At 38.0% G+C, this 21,511-nt stretch overlaps 1 protein-coding gene across 3 annotated transcripts in view; it reads left to right on the top strand.

The window, feature by feature from the left end:
- Positions 1–21,511, top strand: part of PPP3CB (protein phosphatase 3, catalytic subunit, beta isozyme) — a 60,630-nt gene that overhangs the window by 16,845 nt on the left and 22,274 nt on the right. For all 3 annotated transcript variants that reach the window (XM_011928095.1, XM_011928103.1, XM_011928091.1), the window contains exons 2-9: positions 327–527; positions 1,224–1,348; positions 5,164–5,275; positions 8,608–8,753; positions 9,335–9,474; positions 9,579–9,656; positions 9,762–9,856; positions 12,858–12,983. In XM_011928095.1, coding sequence (XP_011783485.1) covers positions 500–527; positions 1,224–1,348; positions 5,164–5,275; positions 8,608–8,753; positions 9,335–9,474; positions 9,579–9,656; positions 9,762–9,856; positions 12,858–12,983 — 850 coding nt within the window. In that variant the 5' untranslated portion in view covers positions 327–499. The remainder of the gene's footprint in view (positions 1–326; positions 528–1,223; positions 1,349–5,163; positions 5,276–8,607; positions 8,754–9,334; positions 9,475–9,578; positions 9,657–9,761; positions 9,857–12,857; positions 12,984–21,511) is intronic.

The following is a 21,511-nucleotide window of genomic DNA, read 5'->3' as shown; positions in this document are numbered from 1 at the left end:
GGTCTTGATCTCCTGACCTCGTGATCTGCCCGTCTCGGCCTCCCAAAGTGCTGGGATTACAGGCTTGAGCCACCGCGCCCGGCCAGAACTTAATTTTGTGAGACAACTCAGTTCTCTAATAATTCTCAACAAAGAACATGTTAATATAAACAGCTTTAGAAGTGGTATAATTTGCTTACTATTTAGAAAAACACTTCTACCCAGTAAATGAAGAAGAAAGAAAAATCTCTGCTTTACAATTTTTATTCTTATCTAGATCCAATTATTGGTTTTTAAGTTAATATATTTTTGGTGACTTATTTTTTATTAATTAAAAAAATTTGCAGCTGTCCCTTTCCCCCCAACACATCGCTTGACATCTGAAGAAGTATTTGATTTGGATGGGATACCCAGGGTTGATGTTCTGAAGAACCACTTGGTAAAAGAGGGTCGAGTAGATGAAGAAATTGCACTTAGAATTATCAACGAGGGTGCTGCCATCCTTCGGAGAGAGAAAACCATGATAGAAGTAGAAGCTCCTATCACAGGTAAGCTTATTCATGTTTTGGGTATTATTTTTATTATGTTGTTGTTTAGTTGCCTGGATTTAAAACTTACTGTTTTCAATGATACTGTATACTAACTCAATATTACTTGGACATTATCTTGAATTTCCAAATTATTTTCCATACTTAAAAAAGATTGCCTGTTTTCAGTGAATAGACATGATTCTAAATAATCTGAGTGTAGAAGTTAGTCTAATATGCTTTTGTTAAGGTTTCATCAATTGTGTTGACCATACTTCAATTTGATTCAATACTTAACTTTGCTTTCAATTGTTAGAGTCAAATACCTTGATATCATATCAGATGCCAAAAGTGACCATTTAGAGAGCGACAGAAAGTATTGAGTTAGAATGGATATTTTAACTGCCACCATTGTAATTTTGTCATCTTGAAACTTAAAACACATCCTTGGAGTCCTAGAGACGATCTTTATAAATGTAGATGACAGTTTGTCACTGACCACAAATTTCATTATTTCTGTTACATCTTTTTCTAGATCTTGAGCATATGAACACTTGGTTACACATCATCCTAATCATGACTCTTCACAGACTACTTCCTTCTCAGACATTTCTTGATAGCATTTATACTATGTCTTTTGTAAAATACATTTTAACTTAACTAAAATTTGTTATTTTAGAGATTTTTTTCCCTTGTCTAATAATCTTCTTGTTTCAGTGTGTGGTGACATCCATGGCCAATTTTTTGATCTGATGAAACTTTTTGAAGTAGGAGGATCACCTGCTAATACACGATACCTTTTTCTTGGCGATTATGTGGACAGAGGTTATTTTAGTATAGAGGTAATAATCATAAACTGTCATTTGATTTGCTGTTAAGTGTTAACATAGATGCTTTCCCTTAATCCTAGTTTTCACAAGTACCTGTGTTAGGTTTTTTTTTTAATAACTCTGCATATTCTGAAGTTTTTTATGAAAAGCTACTGTTTATTCCTATTCTGTCTTTCAAACAATTCAAATAAATTTGTTTGGATAACTGTTTATATAATTATAATTGCCATTTTTTCCCCAGTGGAATTTATGAGCAGACTGAGGGGTCTTTATTGCCCTGTTAACTAGTGTCCTTAAAAAGTTAGTGCTATTTATCTCTCTTGCCCCTAAAGGCGTTAAACCATGTGAAAAAAGATTACTTGAATTCTCTCTGATTAAATAAAGTATATTGTGATTTTTTTTATTGCTTGAGCCCTAGTGCTTCTGTTTCTCCTTATGTAGCTATTAAGACTCAAGTATATCATATGGAATCTTTGTGTATTTGGAAAGTATTAATTTTTTTTTTTTTTTTTTTGAGACAGAGTCTTGTTCTGTCGCCCAGGCTGGAGTGCAGTGGCCAGATCTCAGCTCACTGCAAGCTCCGCCTCCCGGGTTTACGCCATTCTCCTGCCTCAGCCTCCTGAGTAGCTGGGACTACAGGCGCCCGCCACCTCACCTGGCTAGTTTTTTGTATTTTCTTTAGTAGAGATGGGGTTTCACCGTGTTAGCCAGGGTGGTCTCGATCGCCTGACCTCGTGATCCGCCCGTCTTGGCCTCCCAAAGTGCTGGGATTACAGGCTTGAGCCACCGCGCCCGGCCTAATTTGTTTTTAAAAACTTGAGGCATTAAAATGACCTTTTGATTATCACTTAACAGTAGATGGTTCCTTTTGCTCCTTTTTCTTTTTTCTTTTTCTTTTCTTTTTTTTTTTTTTTTTTTTTTTCTTTTCTTTTTTTTTTTTTTTTGAGACAGTGTCTTACTCTGTGGCCCATGCTGGAGTACAGTGGCACCAGCATGGCTCAATGTAGCCTTGACGTCTTGAGCTCAAGGGATCCTTCTGTCCCAGTCTCTCAAATAGCTGGGACCACAGGTGCACACCACCATGCCTAGACTAATTTTTAATTTTTTTGTAGCAATTGAGTCTCCTATGTTGCCCAGGCTGGTCTTGAACTCCTGGGCTCAAGTGATCCTCCCGCCTTGGTCTCCCAAAGTGTTGAGATTACAGATGTGACCCTTGTTGCCCTGCCATCTTTTTAAATTATATAAATAAAATTCTGTAACTATAGAACAATATGTATTTTCCAATATATACATTTTCTTTCTTTTTTTAATGAAAAGGGGATTATATTATAATATTGTCTATAACTTGCTTTTTCATACATCCCTACACCGAATATCTTACCAAGCCAGTAAATATAAACTTGTAGCATCGTTTCAATAGCTACATTGTTTTCCACCTAATAACAAACTATAATTAATTAATTCCTTGTGGTTAGACACTGAAGATGTTCCCAGTTTTTTGCCTTTACAAATGATGCTTCAATACGTCATATTATTCATACATCTTTACATACTTGCCCGATTATTTTTGTATGACAAATTCCTAGAAGTAGAATTGTGGGGTCAAATTTCTACCAATAGATAGCTGTGTTGCACATTTAATATGTTGTAAGCACGTTCTAGGCACTGAACACATGTCGATTAATCCTCACAATAATATTAATGAGGTAAGTACTGTTGTTTTATTCATTTTATAGATGAGGAACCTGAGCTTAGAGAGGTTAAGTAACTTGCCCAAGGTTGTACTATTAGTAAACAGCATAGCCAGGCAATGTGACTCCAAGCATGTGCTTTTAACCACCTTTCCTAGTAGATACTGAAACCTTACCTGGTGAATTTACGTTGGTTACTGTTGTTTATATCCCCTTCTCCAGTGTTTCCAATATACCTTTTTTTCTGAGGTGTGCTAGGATTCTCAAGAGTGAAAGGAAGTTCTAGATTCTGTCAGTCCTGCTTCCCTTAGGAATTTTACTATCTTGAATTCTTCTACCTCCTGCTGATAGTTGATTATTAGCCTCCTCAGCTTTTCCCAAATTATCACAGGGCTTCAGGCAAATCAGAAAATGGCCCATCCTAACAAAAAATTTCAGGCATTTGACAAAAGCAATAAAATAAACAGTTTTATGACGCTTATTTGGTAAATAAGTTGGTGTGCATATCCTTGCATAAGATTGTTTTGAAGCTGACTCTTTTTTTTTTTTTTTTTTTGAGACAGACTGTTACTCTGTCGCCCAGCCTGGAGTGCAATGGTGTGATCTCGGCTCACTGCAACCTCTGCCTCCCAGGTTCAAGTGATTCTCCTGCCTCAGCCTCCCGAGTAGTTGGGATTACAGGTGCCCACCAACTCTTCTGGCTAGTTTTTGTATTTTTAGTAGAGACAGGGTTTCACCATGTTGGTCAAGCTGGTCTCGAACTCCTGACCTCAGGTGGTCTGCCTGCCTCAGCCTCCCAAAGTGCTGGGATTATAGGCGTGAGCCACCATGCCTGGATGTAGCTGATTCTTTTAATACCTTTTGTTGTTATAAAAGGAAAATAACAAAGACTCAAAATAAGCAATGAGAACAGATTTCCCTGATTTTATTACTTTTTTCCCTTTTGAATAAAAGGAAGGTGTGAATAGTTACACATTTAAATATACCTTAATTTATTAACAATAAAGTTTGGTTGGGTGTGGTGGCTCACACCTGTAATCCCAGCACAGGTTGGCCAAGTCAGGCAGATTGCTTGAACCTAAAAGTTCGAGACCAGCTAGGGAAGCATGGTGAAACCCTGTCTCCACAAAAAAATACAGAAACTTAGCTGGGCCTGGTGGCATGTGCCTGTAAGTTCCAGCTGCTCAAGAGACTGAGGTAGGAGGATTGCTTGAGCCCAGAAGGTTGAGGCTGCAGTGAGCAGTAATTGTACCACTCCAACCTGGGTTACAGTGAGACCTTGTCTCTAAAAATAAAAAAGTTTGTTTTTTCTTTTTGCATATGATTATATACCATACTTATTTCCATATGAAATAGTTCTTCCTTTTTTAAGCAAATAAATAAAATGTGAGTCTCTTATGATAAACCTATTTAGAGAACAGCATCTGCTATAATGTTTAATAATATTTTTATTTTAAAAATTACATTTGCATTGAATTAGTTCAGATAATAAGCACTTACCATATGTAAGGCAATATTCATAATCAACTAAACAAACATAAAACATGGACCTTCCCTTCATTAGGTAGCATGGCATAGTGCTTAAGATCAGAGGATCAGAATCCTGTCTCCATCACTTAGAAGTTTTGTGGTTTTGGACAAGTTACTTAAGATATTTGCTTCAGTTTCTCATTTGTAAAATAAAGATGATATTACATACTTCATAGTGTTGTTTAAGGAATAAATTAGGAGAATTAATTATATAGTGCTTCACACATTGTAAGTACTCAGTAAATGTTAGCTGCTGTTATTTTGACATTATTATTTTATTTACTAATAGACGTCTGTAGACCAATGTGCTAATTGTTTTTATATTGGGCAGTCTGTAAATCAAAAGTAATTAAATAGATTGTTTGACTCATTCATTCAGCAAATATTTATTGCTCTTCTCCTATCTGCTAGCTACTTTTCTAGGAGTGGAGAATCAAAAGTGAGTAAGATGACAAAATCTGTGATTTTGTGGTGCTTATAGTTTAGTAAGGGACAAAAAAAGATAATAGGGGATGGTAAGGTTAATAGAGGAAAAGGAGCAAAGATCAAGCAGCTTCATTAAACAAAAATATAAGATAAATTCACTAGAAAAATTTTCTTTTGCAGTGTGTCTTATATTTATGGGTTCTGAAGATTCTATACCCAAGCACATTATTTCTTCTGAGAGGCAACCATGAATGCAGACACCTTACTGAATATTTTACCTTTAAGCAGGAATGTGAGTACTGCCAGGAGAAATGTTTTCACTTCCTCAGTATTCTTTTGGACTTATGTGTGTAGAAGAGTTTTGAGGACTTTACAGTGCAACATGTAAGGATAGATTTCATGTCCACACGTAAAGCTTTGAGGAAAGTTGTCGAGCACTCTTTGGTATTTAATGGTATTTAATTGAGAAGTTTTTGGTGGAGCATGGTGGTTCACGCCTGTAATCCCAGCACTTTGGGAGGCCCAGGCAGGCAGATTGCCTGAACTCGGGAGTTGGAGACCAGCCTGGTCAACATGGTGAAACACCGTCTCCACCAAAAGTACAAAAAAAAAAAAAAACTAGCTGGATGTGGCAGTGTACTCCTATAGTCCCAGCTACTTAGGAGGCTGAGGTGGGAGGATCACTTGAGCCTGGGAATCGGAGGTTGTAGTGAGCTGAGATCGTCCCACTGCATTCCAAACTGGGCTGTAGAGTCAGTCCCTGTCTCAAAAAAAAAAAAATTTTCATTTCAGAATTTCCTATTATGTTTAACTTTTACAAACATACTTAGTAGTTTAGAGTTTTTTATATAAGTTTTAATGTTAAAATTAATTTTTCTAAGCTGGGCATGGTGGCTCACACCTGTAATCCCAGCGCTTTGGGAGGCCGAGGCCGGTGGATCACCTGAGGTCAGGAGTTTGAGACCAGCCTGGCCAACAGGGCGAAATACCATCTCTACTAAAAATACAAAAATTAGCCAGATGTGGTTATATATGCCTGTAATCCCAGGTACTCAGGAGGCTGAGGCAGGAGAATCATTTGAACCTGGGAGGCGGAGGTTGCAGTGAGCCGAGATTGTGCCATTGTACTTCCAGCCTGGGCAACAAGAGTGAAACTCTGTCTCAGGAAAAAAAAAAAAAGTATACATTTTTTTCTAACAGGAAAAAATAAAAACCAAAAGAAAAAAATGTTTTTTTGCATTGGAGATTTTTGTCCTTCAATCTTGAGGCATTCCTGTGAGGAATCCTAACAAATTGTTTATCCTGTTATCATTGCAGATCATTTCAATCATGCTATTAATGATTGAAATTCTTTAAAAAAAAAAATTATTTTTTGTATCGTTGTTTTAAGACTAGTCAGGTACAGTAGTTGGTGAAATTCTTAACCTACAATGTTTATCCCTTTTCTCTCTCAAATTATTACCGCAATGGTAATCTAATACTTGTAAGTAACCATGTTACAGAACAAGGTTAGGCCTTTTTCACACATCAAACCTTTGTGCTTTTTAATTATTTTAATTATTTTTATTTTTTTTTGAGACAGTCTCGCTCTGTCGCCCTGGCTGGAGTGCAGTAGTGCGATCTGGGCTCATAGCAACCTCCTCCTCCCGGGTTCAAGTGTTCTCCTGCCTCAGCTTCCCAAGTAACTGGAATTACAGGCACGCACCACCACGCTCTGCTAATTTTTGTGTTTTTAGTAGAGGCAGGGTTTCACCATGTTGGCCAGGCTGGTCTCTAACTCCTGACCTCAAGTGATCCACCTGCGTCGTCCTCCCAAAGTCCTGGGATTACAGGTGTGAGCCATTGTGCCTGGCCTGACTTTGTGCTTTTTAAATTAATATTCATGACTGTATTAAGTAGAGTTAAATTCTAAAAACAGAAATAATTTCAACGTTTTGAGACTCAAAACATGATCCATTAAAGATCATATTAACTAGAGACTTGCAGTAAAAGGAGAAAAATACAGCGATGGGTAGTGGCAGAAGTGGCATACTCTTACAACATCAAGGATCAGGCAGTTAACCTAAATGAGTAAGATAAGTCCTGGAATGTGCATGCTTGACCTAAAAGCAGTCAAATTAGAATTTTTATTGAACCACATTGCTAGAAAACAGGTTCGTTAGCACACTACCAGTTTAGAACCTCTGGTACTGGATATATATATAGTTTTTTAAAATATTTGAATGTTATAGTGTTAAAACAGGAAGTAGGAACTAAGTTCTTTTTCTTTGCTTAGATAAATAACAAACCACCTACCAAAATCTCATCAAAACCAAAATACTCAGGAATTTAAAGTTACAAAGGAGCAAAGGAAAGTGCATGACATCTCTCTAAAAGTAAATGATAGTTTGATTTGGTAGAGTTTTGTCTTTCTCGTGTTTCTATATTGGCCTCCTGCTTCACTGCCCATTTTTAAGTATTCATTGTAGACAAGAGGAACCCCTCAGCTTTTCTGACATATGAGTATGCTGTTACTTTTATTTTTCAGAAAAATTGGATGAACTTTGAATTTTGTTGTGATGATGTAGTTGTCTTGCCTGTAATAACAATAGTCATTGACTCTTAGAGTAAAATAAAGCAAGTATTAAAATGATTTTAACCTCAACTATAGTTCTCATTTTGCCTTATTTGGCTAATAAAGGTGAAGGGTTGAGCTGTTTTTAAGAGATTTTTTTTTTTTTTTTTTTTTTGAGATAGAGTCCCACTCTGTCGCCTAGGCTGGAGTGCAAGTGGCATGATCTCGGCTCACTGCCACCTCCACCTCCTGGGTTCAGGTGATTCTCGTGCCTCAGCCATTGAGTCTCTGGAATTACAGGCGCACACCACCATGCCTGGCTAATTTTTGTATTTTTAGTAGAGATGGTGTTCTGCCATGTTGGCCAGGCTGGTCTCGAACTCCTGGCCTCAAGTGATCTGCCTGCTTTGGCCTGTCTATATTTGCTGGGATTAGAGGCGTGAGCCACCGTGCCTTGCCTGTTTTTAGAGATTTGACTTATTTATTTTTAATAATACTTGATGACATTTTTGCTGAATAATCCAAAATAATTTTAGAGATCAAATATTTTGCTTCATAAGACATATCCAGAATAATTTTAGAGAGAGCAAATATTTTGTCTTCATAAGACTGATAACATTGCATATTTTTGTTGATTCTTATGGGGGCAGATGCTTTCCTTAAAAAATATTGTGTGCAGTAAAATTTATTCTCTGTGGTATTTACTTCTGTGACTTTTGACACTACATAGAGTTGCCCACTACCACTATCATGATACAGAAAAGTTTTATCGTGCCATAAATTCTCTCTTGCTACCTTTTTATAGTCACCCCTTCACTCACTCTGAAACCCTGGCCACCACTTTGCTGTTTACTGTCTCTATAGTTTTCTTGCAATCTGTCTGTCTGTCTATCTGTCTTGTCTATCTGGACTATTACCTTTTACAATGGAAACTGTAACTATCTCAATTTCATTATAAATAGCTATAAGATATAAAGGAGGGGAGAGAACAAGAAATAAAAATCTAATATATACGTTTTTAAAATGGTCAACTAGTAATGTAATTTTCAATTAATTTTTTGTTTTTCTAGGTAAAATTAAGTATTCGGAAAGAGTCTATGAAGCTTGTATGGAAGCTTTTGATAGTTTGCCTCTTGCTGCACTTTTAAACCAACAGTTTCTTTGTGTTCATGGTGGACTTTCACCAGAAATACACACACTGGATGATATTAGGAGAGTAAGTATATATTTTACTTCCAAGATTGATTTCTATTTATAGTACATTATTGAGTAGAGTAGAAGTTTCACACTTCTCTTCACTGCCAAGATTAGGTAATGGTAAAAATTAATATACTGATATCTTAAGGAAATAGCTTCTGTTTATTCACAATAATATACTATGATTGGCCGGGCGCGGTGACTCAAGCCTGTAATCCCAGCACTTTGGGAGGCCGAGACGGGAGGATCACGAGGTCAGGAGATCGAGACCATCCTGGCTAACATGGCGAAACCCCGTCTCTACTAAAAATACAAAAAAAAACTAGCCGGGTGACGTGGCGGGCGCCTGTAGTCCCAGCTACTCGGGAGGCTGAGGCAGAAGAATGGCGTGAACCCGGGAGTCGGAGCTTGCAGTGAGCTGAGATCCGGCCACTGCACTCCAGCCTGGGCGGCAGAGCGAGACTCCGTCTCAAAAAAAAAAAAAAAATAATAATAATAATATACTATGAACTGTATTCAAAGTTGGTATATTTTCCTATGCACATTTTGTCCTTACTTTGTGATGAGTTACTTCTGTTCTTTCTTTTCTTTCTTTCACAGTTAGATAGATTCAAAGAGCCACCTGCGTTTGGACCAATGTGTGACTTGTTATGGTCCGATCCTTCTGAAGATTTTGGAAATGAAAAATCACAGGAACATTTTAGTCACAATACAGTTCGAGGATGTTCTTATTTTTATAAGTAAGGAAAAATATCCAAGATTAATCACATTTTAGTTGTTAACATAGTATATGCTTCGTACAAAAAAGAATTATTTTACTTAATTTACTCTTTTTCCCCCACAGCTATCCAGCAGTGTGTGAATTTTTGCAAAACAATAATTTGTTATCGATTATTAGAGCTCATGAAGCTCAAGATGCAGGGTAAGAATTCTGTTTCCCTGACCCAAATTAACACCTAAAATATAAATCAAACTTAGTAACCATGATTGATGCTTTACGATGCATATTAAGCTATTTGTTTTGCAGCTATAGAATGTACAGAAAAAGTCAAACTACAGGGTTCCCTTCATTAATAACAATTTTTTCGGCACCTAATTACTTAGATGTCTACAATAATAAAGGTAAGATGTTGTTGATAAAAAAAAATTGTTAAACAACTTAGTATTTTAATAGACTTTTAATATAATAAAAAAGGGGTGTTGTTTGAGACTATTAGTATCCACATTCTTTATAAATAACTGTAAGATATAAGGGAGGGGGGAGAACAATAAATAAAAATCCAAAATGTGCAACTAAGTAATACGTAACCCCATTTCACAACTTGTCTCTCGAAAAAACCATTTTGTAAAATGTGCTCTGTGTTAAGTGCGTCAAGCAAAACCAAAGATGATTTTCTCAAACTCCCCTTTCTTAAATCTTTTCCCTTATTGAGGATGTTTTCTTGTTTGTATAAAGCTGCTGCTGCTGCTTTGATGATTTTATTTGCACTGTCTACTTGTTTAGTTTATCATGTTTCTTGTTTTATGTTCACTGATCTAGGTTCTTTCCCTTTCTTATTTCCTTCTTTTACCTCCACAGTCTTATCACTGCCCCATGAAGATTTGTATTTGAGCTTTTTTTAAAAAATTAATCCAGTTTCATCTCATTTGAGGGATACATTCTTCTCTTTCTTTTTACTGCTTTTTTCCTTTGCCTTCTGTTCCAGTGATTTTCATTTCCCCACCTTCCCTGAAAATTTGACCTGTCTATAGTAATTGGATTTCATTTTATTTTGAATACAATTTATTAACAGAAAGTGCCAAAGGGTCTTAATCTAGTTAAGTGTGTGCCAAGGACATTGAAGATGAGATTGGGTATGTTTATGTAGTTTACATCTTTGGAAGATGAAATTAAGAGGCCAGCTTCTCTTCTGTCTTGACATGTCTGGAATTCAGTTGACTATGCCATAGCTTCAGGATCAGACTGGAGTGGATGTGCCAAGAGGAAAGAACAGAAGGTTAAAGACTTTAAAAAGGACATTTAGAGAGAGAATGAGGTCATTGCTAAATAAGGGTCATGGTGTAAGTTCAAAAGAGGAACAGAGGAAGAGTTTTTTTGGATGATGAGAGGTGATGGTTAAAAGATTAAAACATTTGCCTGAGACCAAACAGTAGCATGCTGGATAACTTTGGTACAGAATATGCTACAAGAACTTATACTATAGATGTCTTATGAAATATGACTTCATTTTTGAAAGGAAACATCTAAGTTTTGATTCCATTCTCTCTTTCTCTTTTGAGACAGGGTCTCGCTCTGTTGCCCAGGTGGAATGCAGTAGTGCAGTCTCGGCTGACTACTACATCTGCGTCCTGGGTTCAGGCGGTTCTCTTGCTTCAGCCTTCCCTAGTAGCTGGGATTATAGACACCTGCCACCTCACCCAGCTAATTTTTGTATTTTTATAGAATGAGGTTTCACCATGTTCACCAAGCTTGTCTTGAACTTCTGACTTCAAGTGATCTGCCTGTTTCGGCCTCCCAAAGTGCTGGGATTATAGGCCTCAGCCACTGCACCCCTGCCCTGATTCCATTCTCAAAAACAGAACCAAGTGTTAAATTTAACTTTCTATTGATGCTCTAATTCCTCAGCTGTGATTTCCCCTTGTTAGTATTAAGGGAGCTAGTGTTCGGTGTCGAGTTGAGTACTGCGTTACTGATTGTCCTTTGTTTGTTTGACTCAGGAGGTTAAGGGATGGATTTTTTTTTTTAGTACTTATAAAAGAAACTCAAACCATTGACTGTCTTGTCAAAAATCAAATGTCTCTTTGTAGTTCTGAGTCTGTACATAAATAGTGTTAATGGTTTGAGTGTTTACGTTGTATGGGTATGTTTGTAATTTTTCATTCTATCCATAAGGCAATTTTCTAGATTTTTCTGTCTTTTCTCCCTTACAAAAGATCTGAAAGCTTGGTATCAGCTGATAATTTTTGAGGCTAATTTAAAATGCTTTATTTTCCCACTTTGAACTGATTGTCAAAACATATAATTTAAAATACTTTTATTTCAGATGGAAATTTCATATGGGAAACAAACATAATACTTATTAAGTTAGTAAACAGTAACGTGTAGCAGGATTACTTTTGATTCTTTATTAGCCAAAATCACAAATCTTGGAATTTAACATCTGCATTCCAGTGCTTTTCATTAAAGTGAAAAAGTAACCATAAAATACTATCTACAAGACATTATACTTTTGTGTATTTTCATGTGAAATGCATTGTCTGATCTTAAACTTCTGTGGTAGGCAGTGTAGACATATTATTCCTGTTTTATAAATGAGAAATACATTAGTTGAATAATTTACCAAGCATTGCACAGCTAATATGCGCTATAGTTTAGATGAGAATCCAGCCCTTCTAACCCAGTGTTCTATACAGTAATATAACCAGTAATTGAAATCTATGTAGATCATTTAAGATTTTAATTATATCAACATATTGAAACATTAAATACCTGCATTTGAGATGAATATGTTATCTTTGGATTATTTGGTTATAATATTCTCTTTTGGTGTTTTAGTGGGATTTTTTTTCTAAACAAAGTAAAATGTTTCTTTTTAGTAGTTTTGCCTGATTTTCCATATTAAATGAAACAAATACATTCATACATTTATAAGTAAAATGTTCCAAATGGGTGGGATTTTTTTGTTTGCTTTATTACCATTCAGCTATACTTTTCAGGTTGCCTGAAGCTAGAAAGATCTTAAATTCTCAATTTGTATGAACTTTAAAAACCTAGAAAATTGCTCATTGCCATTATCTGTTTCTTCTAAAAACTGATTTTTCACAATTTTGGATTTAGTAAAAATGCATGTTCATCATTGGATTATAAAGTAAAACAAACATTCTGGAAAGAATCTGGAAATTTCGTTAGTAATGTGAAGACCTGACTATAGTTAGAGTTCTACATGACAGTGTTAAAAACAAAACGTGTGTTATTATTAAAAATTCGTTCCTTCCTCCGTCTACCAGCCCTGATTCCACTCACCCCGATCTCCCTTCCTCTTAATATTTTTCTGCTTTTATGTATTTTATATTTTTAAGACTAATTACAATTAGTTATATCGATGTTCAACTTATCTTGCAGCTGCTGTATTAAAGTATGAAAATAATGTGATGAATATTCGACAGTTTAACTGTTCTCCACATCCTTACTGGTTGCCCAATTTTATGGATGTCTTCACATGGTCTTTACCGTTTGTTGGAGAAAAAGGTATAATTTTTATTTATTTTTTAATTGTTTTATTACTGTTACATTTACTCCAGTTTACTACCATAGGCACATACTTGCTAAAGGAAACTGAAGTCTAGTTTCACTGTGGTTACAGCTCTACTTGTGTCAGTGGGTGTGGACATAAGAGTCTCAAAGATATTTTAGTTAGCTGTTTACAGCCCCCTTGTGAGGCTGTCTGGGGGACTGGGAGGAGACTTATAAATAGCCCAATGTCTTCAGCTGTTGGGTTTTCTTTCTTTTTTTTTTTTTCTTTAGCTTAAATCTTTTATGAAGGGGTGGAGAAATTGCTTTGAAATGGGTCCTGCATATCTTAACACCATTTTGGGGCATTCCACTGAAATTCATGGGAAAATTTAGTAGCCTTCATTTTAGCAATATTAGTCATTTTAATAGCAGTTCTGTACTTTAAGAGAAATCATAAAGAGAAATTCAGATTGTAACCCAATATTCCTTCTCTTATATAAAAAATGTGTATAAAACTTTAGTAGTGATGCCTTTCTGATAATTTACAGGAACACTTGTTAGTACATAATAGGCTTTTTGAGAGAAAATAAATGCTATTTAAGAAATTCTGTTTCTGTGTTTCATTTGTAGTTCTATAGAATTCTTAGGATTTTGTTACCTATCATGTTCTTCTTTTCCATTTTAAGTTAATTTTTTTTCATAAGAAAATGCCTCAGTTTCCATATGTGGAAAATGACAGTATGAGAGTACAGACATGATTATAAAACATTTTGTTCAGTATCCCCCTCTATTTTTTCTCACCTCTTCCATATTACAAAATGTTCCTTTCTGTATGAGATATGCCACTTCTGCCAAGGCAATTTGTAGTTCTGAAATTCAGAATTAATACTTAAACTGTGTATGTTAAACAGGTTTTCTGCAGATTGCCTTTGGTGTTCTTCATTTACTCAGTAGGTCCAGTGTTAATATGGAGATAGAATTACCCTTTAGCATTTGAGAAGGGGGCCAGTTAAGGGCTTAGGTGCAAGGGATGCATTACACTTACAACATTCTATCTTTGGTGTATGAGAAATAGTTCAGTCATAGCATCATCAGACTAAAGGGAATTAAATAATTCATCCTGCTCACTCTCCTGCCCTCAGGCTAGACTGGAGCTCAACTATTTTAATGTAATATGGGAAGGATGGAGGGGCCAGGAAGATAAGGTAGGAGGAAAATGCACATTTCATAGATTCTAATTTGATTTTCTGATGGTCCCACATAAGGAAATATTTCATTATATCTAATCTAAATGTTTATGCTATAAGTATTTAAACAAGGAAAGAAATAGAGATAACAGGTTTTTCTCAACAAATGCACCTATCAAAAACCAGGGCATCATAGGGTTTTAGAGCTCATAAGTGGATTTAACAATCATTTAGCCCAACTCCTTTTGAGAGATGAGATAATTTAAGATGAATTCTGTGGATCCCTTATAAGTGAAGATGGAGAACAGTAGGCTTTTATCAGTGTTCCTACATTTGAGGTCTGGTACTAAGTGATCTTTAGTTTTTCTGTTGACACTCTAAGTCATCTTTTATAAACAAGGAGATATTCAAACTTTTTGACCATTTTTGTTGTTTTTCTTTAGATCTTCTCTAAATTATTCACATCTCTCTAAAACTGTAAAGCTCAGATTTTAACATTACGTGCAAATAGAATTCTAGCCAGTGTTGAGCACAGTAAGAAAATCTTCTCAAACTCTTTGCATATTTTGCTATTTTAATACATGAAGGCTGTTTAGATAGTCTGACTACTTCTTGATTCCAATGAACATTTTCTTTTGGTGTGAAAAGCCGCAAGTGACATTTGTTTTACTTCCAAGAAGCCAGTTGGACTCTGGGTCTAGTTCCTGAGAAGCAACTAACCTAAGCCAGAGGCTTCCTAAGAGGCTGATTTAATCCCAAAATTAGGTGAAAGCAGTGTTTCTCTACCCTTTTGGGGGCTAAGAACCCCCTCTATTTTTTTTTATAGAGACAGAGTCTCACTCTGTCACCCAGACCAGCATGCAGTGGTGCCATCATAGCCCACAGCAGCCTTGAACTCCTGGGCTTATGTAATCCTCCTGCCTTGGCCTTTTAAAGCACTGAGATTATAGATACGAGCCACTGCACCTAGCCAAGAACCCCTTTTCTATTTCACTAAAAATATTCCTACATTGGCCTATAGTCCCAGCTGCTAGGGAGTCTAAGGCAGGAGGATCACTCGAGCCCAGGAGTTTGAGAATACAGTGTACAGTAATCACACATCTGAATAGCCACTGCACCCCAGCCTAGACAATATAGCAAAACCCAGTCTCTGAAGAAGTAAAATAACTTACATTGGGAAATTCTCAACATACACCAAGGTAGAGTGAATAATATGAATATCCTATGTACCAATTATTCATCTTCAACAATTATCAAATCATAGCGAATCTTGTATCATATATGTCCCCATCCAGTACTCCCCACCTCATACCTCAATTATTTTTAAACAAATCTCAACTCTCTTCTATCTATAAATACTTTAGAATGTATTTCTAAAAAATACAGACTCACATTTTAAAAGTATACATAAAAACATTTATTAATTTTTTTTTTTTTTTTTTTTTTTTTTTTTTTTGAGGCAGAGTCTCGCTGTGTCGCCCAGGCTGGAGTGCAGTGGCGCCATCTCAGCTCACTGCAAGCTCTGCCTCCCAGGTTCACGCCATTCTCCTACCTCAGCCTCCTGAGTAGCTGGGACTACAGGTGCCTGCCACCATGCCCAGCTAGTTTATTGTGTTTTTAGTAGAGATAGGGTTTCACTGTGTTAGCCAGGATGGTCTCGATCTCCTGACCTCGTGATCCACCTACCTTGGCCTCCCAAAGTGCTGGGATTATAAGCTTGAGCCACCGCACCCGGCCAATTTTTTTTTTTTTTTTTTTGAGACACAGTCTCATTCAGTTGCCCAGGCTAAAATGCAGTCTCATTCTGTTGCCCAGGCACAATCTCAGCTCACTTCAACGTCCATCTCCAGGGTTTAAGTGATTCTCATGCCTCAGCCTCCTGAGTAGTTGGGATTACAGGCATGGTGTACCACACCTGGCTAATTTTTTTATATTTAGTAGAGACAGGGTTTCACCATGTTGGCCAGGCTGGTCTCAAACTCCTGGCCTCAAGAGCTCTGTTTGCCTCAGCCTCCTAAAGTGCTGAGATTACAGGTGTGAGCCACTGCCAAAAACATTAATTTCTTAATATAGAACCCCTTTGAGAATCTGATAAAAATTATGGACTTTTGCTTCAGAAAAATTCACGTATAAATGTGTGTACTCACATTTTCAGGATGGTCATAGTTCTGAAATGAATTTGCAGTCTTCACACTTATTGACCCTCCTTTAGAACCTCTGTTCTAGAGGATCTAATGTTATATAATCTTCCATAGAAGGTCATACATGGAAGATTTATTTATTTACTAGATTTTTTTTAAGTGTTTTATTCAAGGTACCAAGGAAATACAGATACAAGTAAGATGGGTCTTTGCAGGTTAATATGGGATCTGTGATACATAAATAATGATAATAAGATGTAATATGGTAAGTGCTCCAAGACAAACCTAGTTTTATAGGAATTTAGATGGGCTGGGCATGGTGACTTGGGGGCAGGGCACGGTGGCTCATGCCTGTAATCCCAGCACTTTGGGAGGCTGAGGTGGGTGGATCACGAGGTTAGGAGTTCAAGACCAGCCTGGCCAAGATGGTGAAACCCTGTCTCAACTAAAAATGCAAAAATTAGCTGGGTGTGATGGCGGGCGGCTCTCATCCCAGCTACTTGGGAGGCTGAGGCAGAGAATTGCTTGAACCTGGGAGGCGGAGGTTGCAGTGAGCCAATATTGTGCCACTGCACTCCAGACTGGGCAACAGACTGAGACTCTCTCAAAAAAAGAGGAGAGGCCGGGCACGGTGGCTCACACCTGTAATCCCAGCACTTTGAGAGGCCAAGGCAGGTGCATCACGAGGTCAGGAGATCGAGACCATCCTGGTTAACATGGTGAAACCCCGTCTCGACTAAAAATACAAAAAATTAGCTGGGCGTGGTAGCGGGTGCCTGTAGTCCCAGCTACTTGGGAGGCTGAGGCAGGAGAATGGCCTGAACCTGGGAGGTGGAGGTTGCAGTGAGCCGAGATCATGCCACTGCACTCCAACCTGGGGAAACAGAGCGAGACTCTGTCTCAAAAAAAAAAAAAAAAAAAGGAGAAAGATTATTTCTGTCAGAGGGATTAAAGTAGCTTTTGAACAGGGGCTTGAAGAATGGTGGAATCGTGCTGGTTTGTTATGAGCAACAGAATTCTAGATAAGAGAGCTGCCTGAGTCTGAAAGCAAGAAATCATAGGTCTCTTTGAGGGTTTAATTTGATGAGTGAGTAGGATGTATGAAGGACAGTAGTAGAAAAAGAATGAAAGGTTAGGGCTAGATCATGATGATACTGATCACCACACAGAGAAGTTGGAACTTTGATAAATGGTGGGCAAGCCACTGAGATGGAATTTGACTATAGTCGTCATTTAGAAAAATAACTGTGGTGAAGTGGACTGGAAGGAAGACTTGAGGTTGGGAGACCTGTTACACCAGAAGTCAGGTAGAGACATAATGAAGGCCTGGTAGCATTAGGAACGGAGAGTGGGGAGAACCGAAAGAATGATAGAAGTAGAATCAGACTTAACAAGATTACGTATTTAAGGCTAGGGAATGGTTGAAGATGACTTGGATATTTTGAGTCTGGTGAAGATAGTACCATTAACATACTCTGATGAGAAAACTCTTGTTACAACAACCCTTTACTCAGGTTATTGCTGTTCTTGATGTTCATTGGAATCTCTAGGCTTTTCAGTATGTCATTTTCTTTCTTTCTTTTTTATTTTTTTCTTTCTTGAGACAGAGTCTCGCTCTGTTGTCCAGGCTGGAGTGCAGTGGTATGATCTCAGCTCACTGCAATCTCCATTTCCCAGGTTCAAGCAGTTCTCTTGCTTCAGCCTTCCAAGTTTCTGGGATTACAGGTGCGTGCCACCACACCCAGCTAATTTTTGTGTTTGTCGCAGAGACAGGGTTTCGCCATGTTGGCCAGGCTAGTCTTGAACCCCTGACCTCAAGTGATCCGCCCTCCTTAACCTCCCAAGGTGCTGGGATTGCAGGTGTGAGCCACTGTACCCAGCCCAAGTCATTTTCTTACTAGTCAAATCCCTTTTTACCTCTCTTCCTTCTTAACATACCCTCAAACTCCTTTCTCTTCTGTTTTTCTACTTCATTTGTCCTATACATCTTAGGTCTAGTCAAATCCAGCCATCCATTTTCTCCATTCCTATAGCCACAGTATAGAGTGCTGTTGGAGATTTTTACGGACTTATGAATTGGCACCACCCCTTGATTTTTAACATTAGCTGAGCTCTCAGTAGAACCCTAATAACGTTTATATCCTTAGTCTGTTTTTTTCTCCCATTTTGCTTAGGGACAGAGTCTAAATTTTCATTTAAAAAAAAATTTTATAAAGGAAAGAGGGCCAGGCGCAGTGGCACGTGCCTGTAATCCCAGCACTTTGGGAGGCTAAAGTGAAAGGATCACTTGTGCCTAGGAGTTCAAGGTTGCAGTTCACTGATCACTCCACTGCACTCCAGTGACAGAATGGGACTTTATCTCAAAAAAAAAAAAAAAAGGAGTTTAATTGGCTCATGGTTCTGCAGGCTGTACAAGCATAGCATTGGCATCTCCTTGGCTTTTGGGGAGGGCTCAGGGAACTTCTCATGGTGGAAGGTAAAATGGGAGCAGGCGCTTCACGTGGTGAGAGCAGGAGCAAGAGAGCAAGGTTGAAGATGCCAGATACTTACAAAACAGCCAGATCTCACAAGAGTTTACTCACTATGGTGAGGACAGTACCAAAGGAATGGTGCTAAACTATTCATGAGAAATCCACCCCCATGATACAGTGACCTTTCACCAGGCTCTACCTTCAACACTGGGGATTACAATTCAACATGTGATTTACAACATCCAAACTATATCATTCTGCCCCTGGTCTCTATAATATCGTGTCCTTCTGATATATCAAAATACAATCATCCCCTGCCAATGGTTCCCCAAAGTCTTAACTCATTCTAGCATTTAACTGAAAAGTGTGAACTCTAAAGTCTCATCTGAGACTCAAGCGAAGTTCCTTCTACCTATGAACCTGTAAAATCAAAGACAAATTATTTATTTCCAAGATATAATGAGGATACAGGCATTGGATAAAATAAACATTTCTGTTACAAAAGGGAGAAATTGGCTAAAAGAAAAGGGGTTCGTTCAGGCCCTGTGCAAGTCTGAAACCTAGCAAGCAGTCATTAATTTTTTTTTTCTTTTCGAGACAGAATCTTGCTCTGTCACGCCCAGGCTGGAGTGCAGTGGTGCGATCTTCACTCACTGTACCCTCTGCCTCCTGGGTTAAAGTGATTACCCTGCCTCAGCCCCCCAAGTAGCTGGGACTACCGGCATGCCCCACCATGCCTGGCTAATTTTTGTATTTTTAGTGGAGACAGGGTTTCACCATGTTGGCCAGGTTGGTCTTGTACACTTGAGCTCAAGTGATCCATGCACCTCGACCTCTCAAAGTGCTGGGATTAAGGTGTGAGCCGTCGTGCCAGTCATTAAATCTTAAAGCTCCAGAATAATCATTGACTCCATGTCCTACATCCTGGGCACACTGCTTCGTTGAGTGGGCAGTTCTGTCCCTGTGGTTTTTCCACACTGAGGTTGCAAGCTGCCGGTGGCTCTACCATTCTGGAGGGCAGCAGCCTTTTCTCACAGCTCCACTAGGCAGTGCCTCAGTGGGGAGTTTGTGTGGGGCATCCAGCACTACATTTTCCCTTGGCACTGCCCTAGTAGTGTCTCTTTGTGAGGGCTCTGCCCCTGCTCTGCCTGGGCACCTAGGCTTTCTCATAAACCTGAAATCTAAGTGGAAACCACCAAGCTTCATTCACTCTTGCACTTGCCTAGAGGTTTAACACCAGGTAGTGGCTGGAGCTGGAGCAGTCCCTGGCCGTGGGGAGCAGTTGTCCTGAGGCTCTTCTGGTCAGTGGGCTCCTGCCCCACCCCCAAAACTATTCTTTCCTCTTAGGCCTCTGGGCCTATGATGGGATGGGCTGCTTCCTTTTTCCCATTGTCTTGGCTGGGCTCATAAGCACTTGGCTCCTTTTATATTTTTTTCTTAAACATTTTCTTCTATCCATTTCCCTCACTAGCGAAAACACATTACTAGTGGGAGTTTTCTCTACTTATTTATACAGTACCCTCATCTTGAATTCTTCCCTTGTTGAAGAGGTGACCCTTCCATTCAAGCCAGTCTAACTTGTCTCTAGATTCTATTACCCTTCTGCTTTTTAGGAAACTTGCTTTATCATTTATGTCTTCTATATCTTCACATTCTCAGTACTAGTTCTTTCATAAAATTATTCAAATCTATCTGATCTTTAAATAAAAAACAAATAACATCTCTCTCATCTGATGTCTTTTTCTAACTACTGTGCTATGACTTTTTTTTTTTTTTGCTATTACTTTCTTGCCTTTCTTTCAAAAGCCAAGTTTCTGCATGAAAATATATACTTTAAAGCCACTATTTAGTATATGTTAAATGGCTCCATGTAGCTTTCAAGAAAAACCTTAACCTGTCACACAAAATCCTCGGACCTTCCCTACTTTTCTCTTCAGCCTCATTTCCTGCCTTTCTCTTTCACATTATCTGTGTTATAGCCATAACACAGCAAAGCCAGTTTACTGAACGTGCTGTGCTCTTTAAGTTTTATACCCTCATACTTTTCTTTATTTTTTTATAACAGCTTTATTGACCTGTAATTCACATACCATACAGTTGACCTATTTGAATTATACAATTCCATGTTTTATATATACTACAGAGTTGTGTAACCATTACCACAATTTTGGAACATTTTCATCATCCCCTCCAGAGAAACCCTGTGCCCATTAGCAGTCACTGTTCATTTTCCCCTAACCCCCCTTGCTAATCCTAGGTATCCACCAATCTGCTGTCCCCATAGATTCAACTATTCTGAACAGTTCATATAAATGGAATCACACAGTGTGTGCTCTTTTGTGACTGACTTCTTTCCATATTTTCAAGGTTTATCTGTGGTGTAGCATGAATCAGTACAACATTCCTTTTTATGATGGAATAGTATTCTATTGTATGGAGATAGCACATTTCGTTTGCTTTATCCATCAGCTGATAGACATTTATTTCCACTTTTGGACTGTTATTAATAATGCTGCAAAGAATATGCATGTGCAAGTTTTGTTTTCATTTTCTTTTTTCTTTTTTTTTTTTTTCCGAGACGGAGTCTCACTCTGTCGCTCAGGCTGAAGTGCAGTGGCGCAGTCTCCGCTCACTGCAACCTCCGTCTCCCAGATTCATGCCATTCTCCTGCCTCAGCCTCCCTTGTAGCTGGAATACAGGCGCCTGCCACCACACCTGGCTAATTTTTGTATTTTTAGTTGAGA

The sequence above is a fragment of the Colobus angolensis genome, unplaced genomic scaffold, assembly GCF_000951035.1.
Source record: "Colobus angolensis palliatus isolate OR3802 unplaced genomic scaffold, Cang.pa_1.0 Scaffold12, whole genome shotgun sequence".
NCBI classification, from domain to species: Eukaryota; Metazoa; Chordata; class Mammalia; order Primates; family Cercopithecidae; genus Colobus; species Colobus angolensis.
The sequence above is the reverse complement of the archived record's forward strand: the minus strand, read 5'-3'. Positions and strand labels throughout refer to the sequence as shown.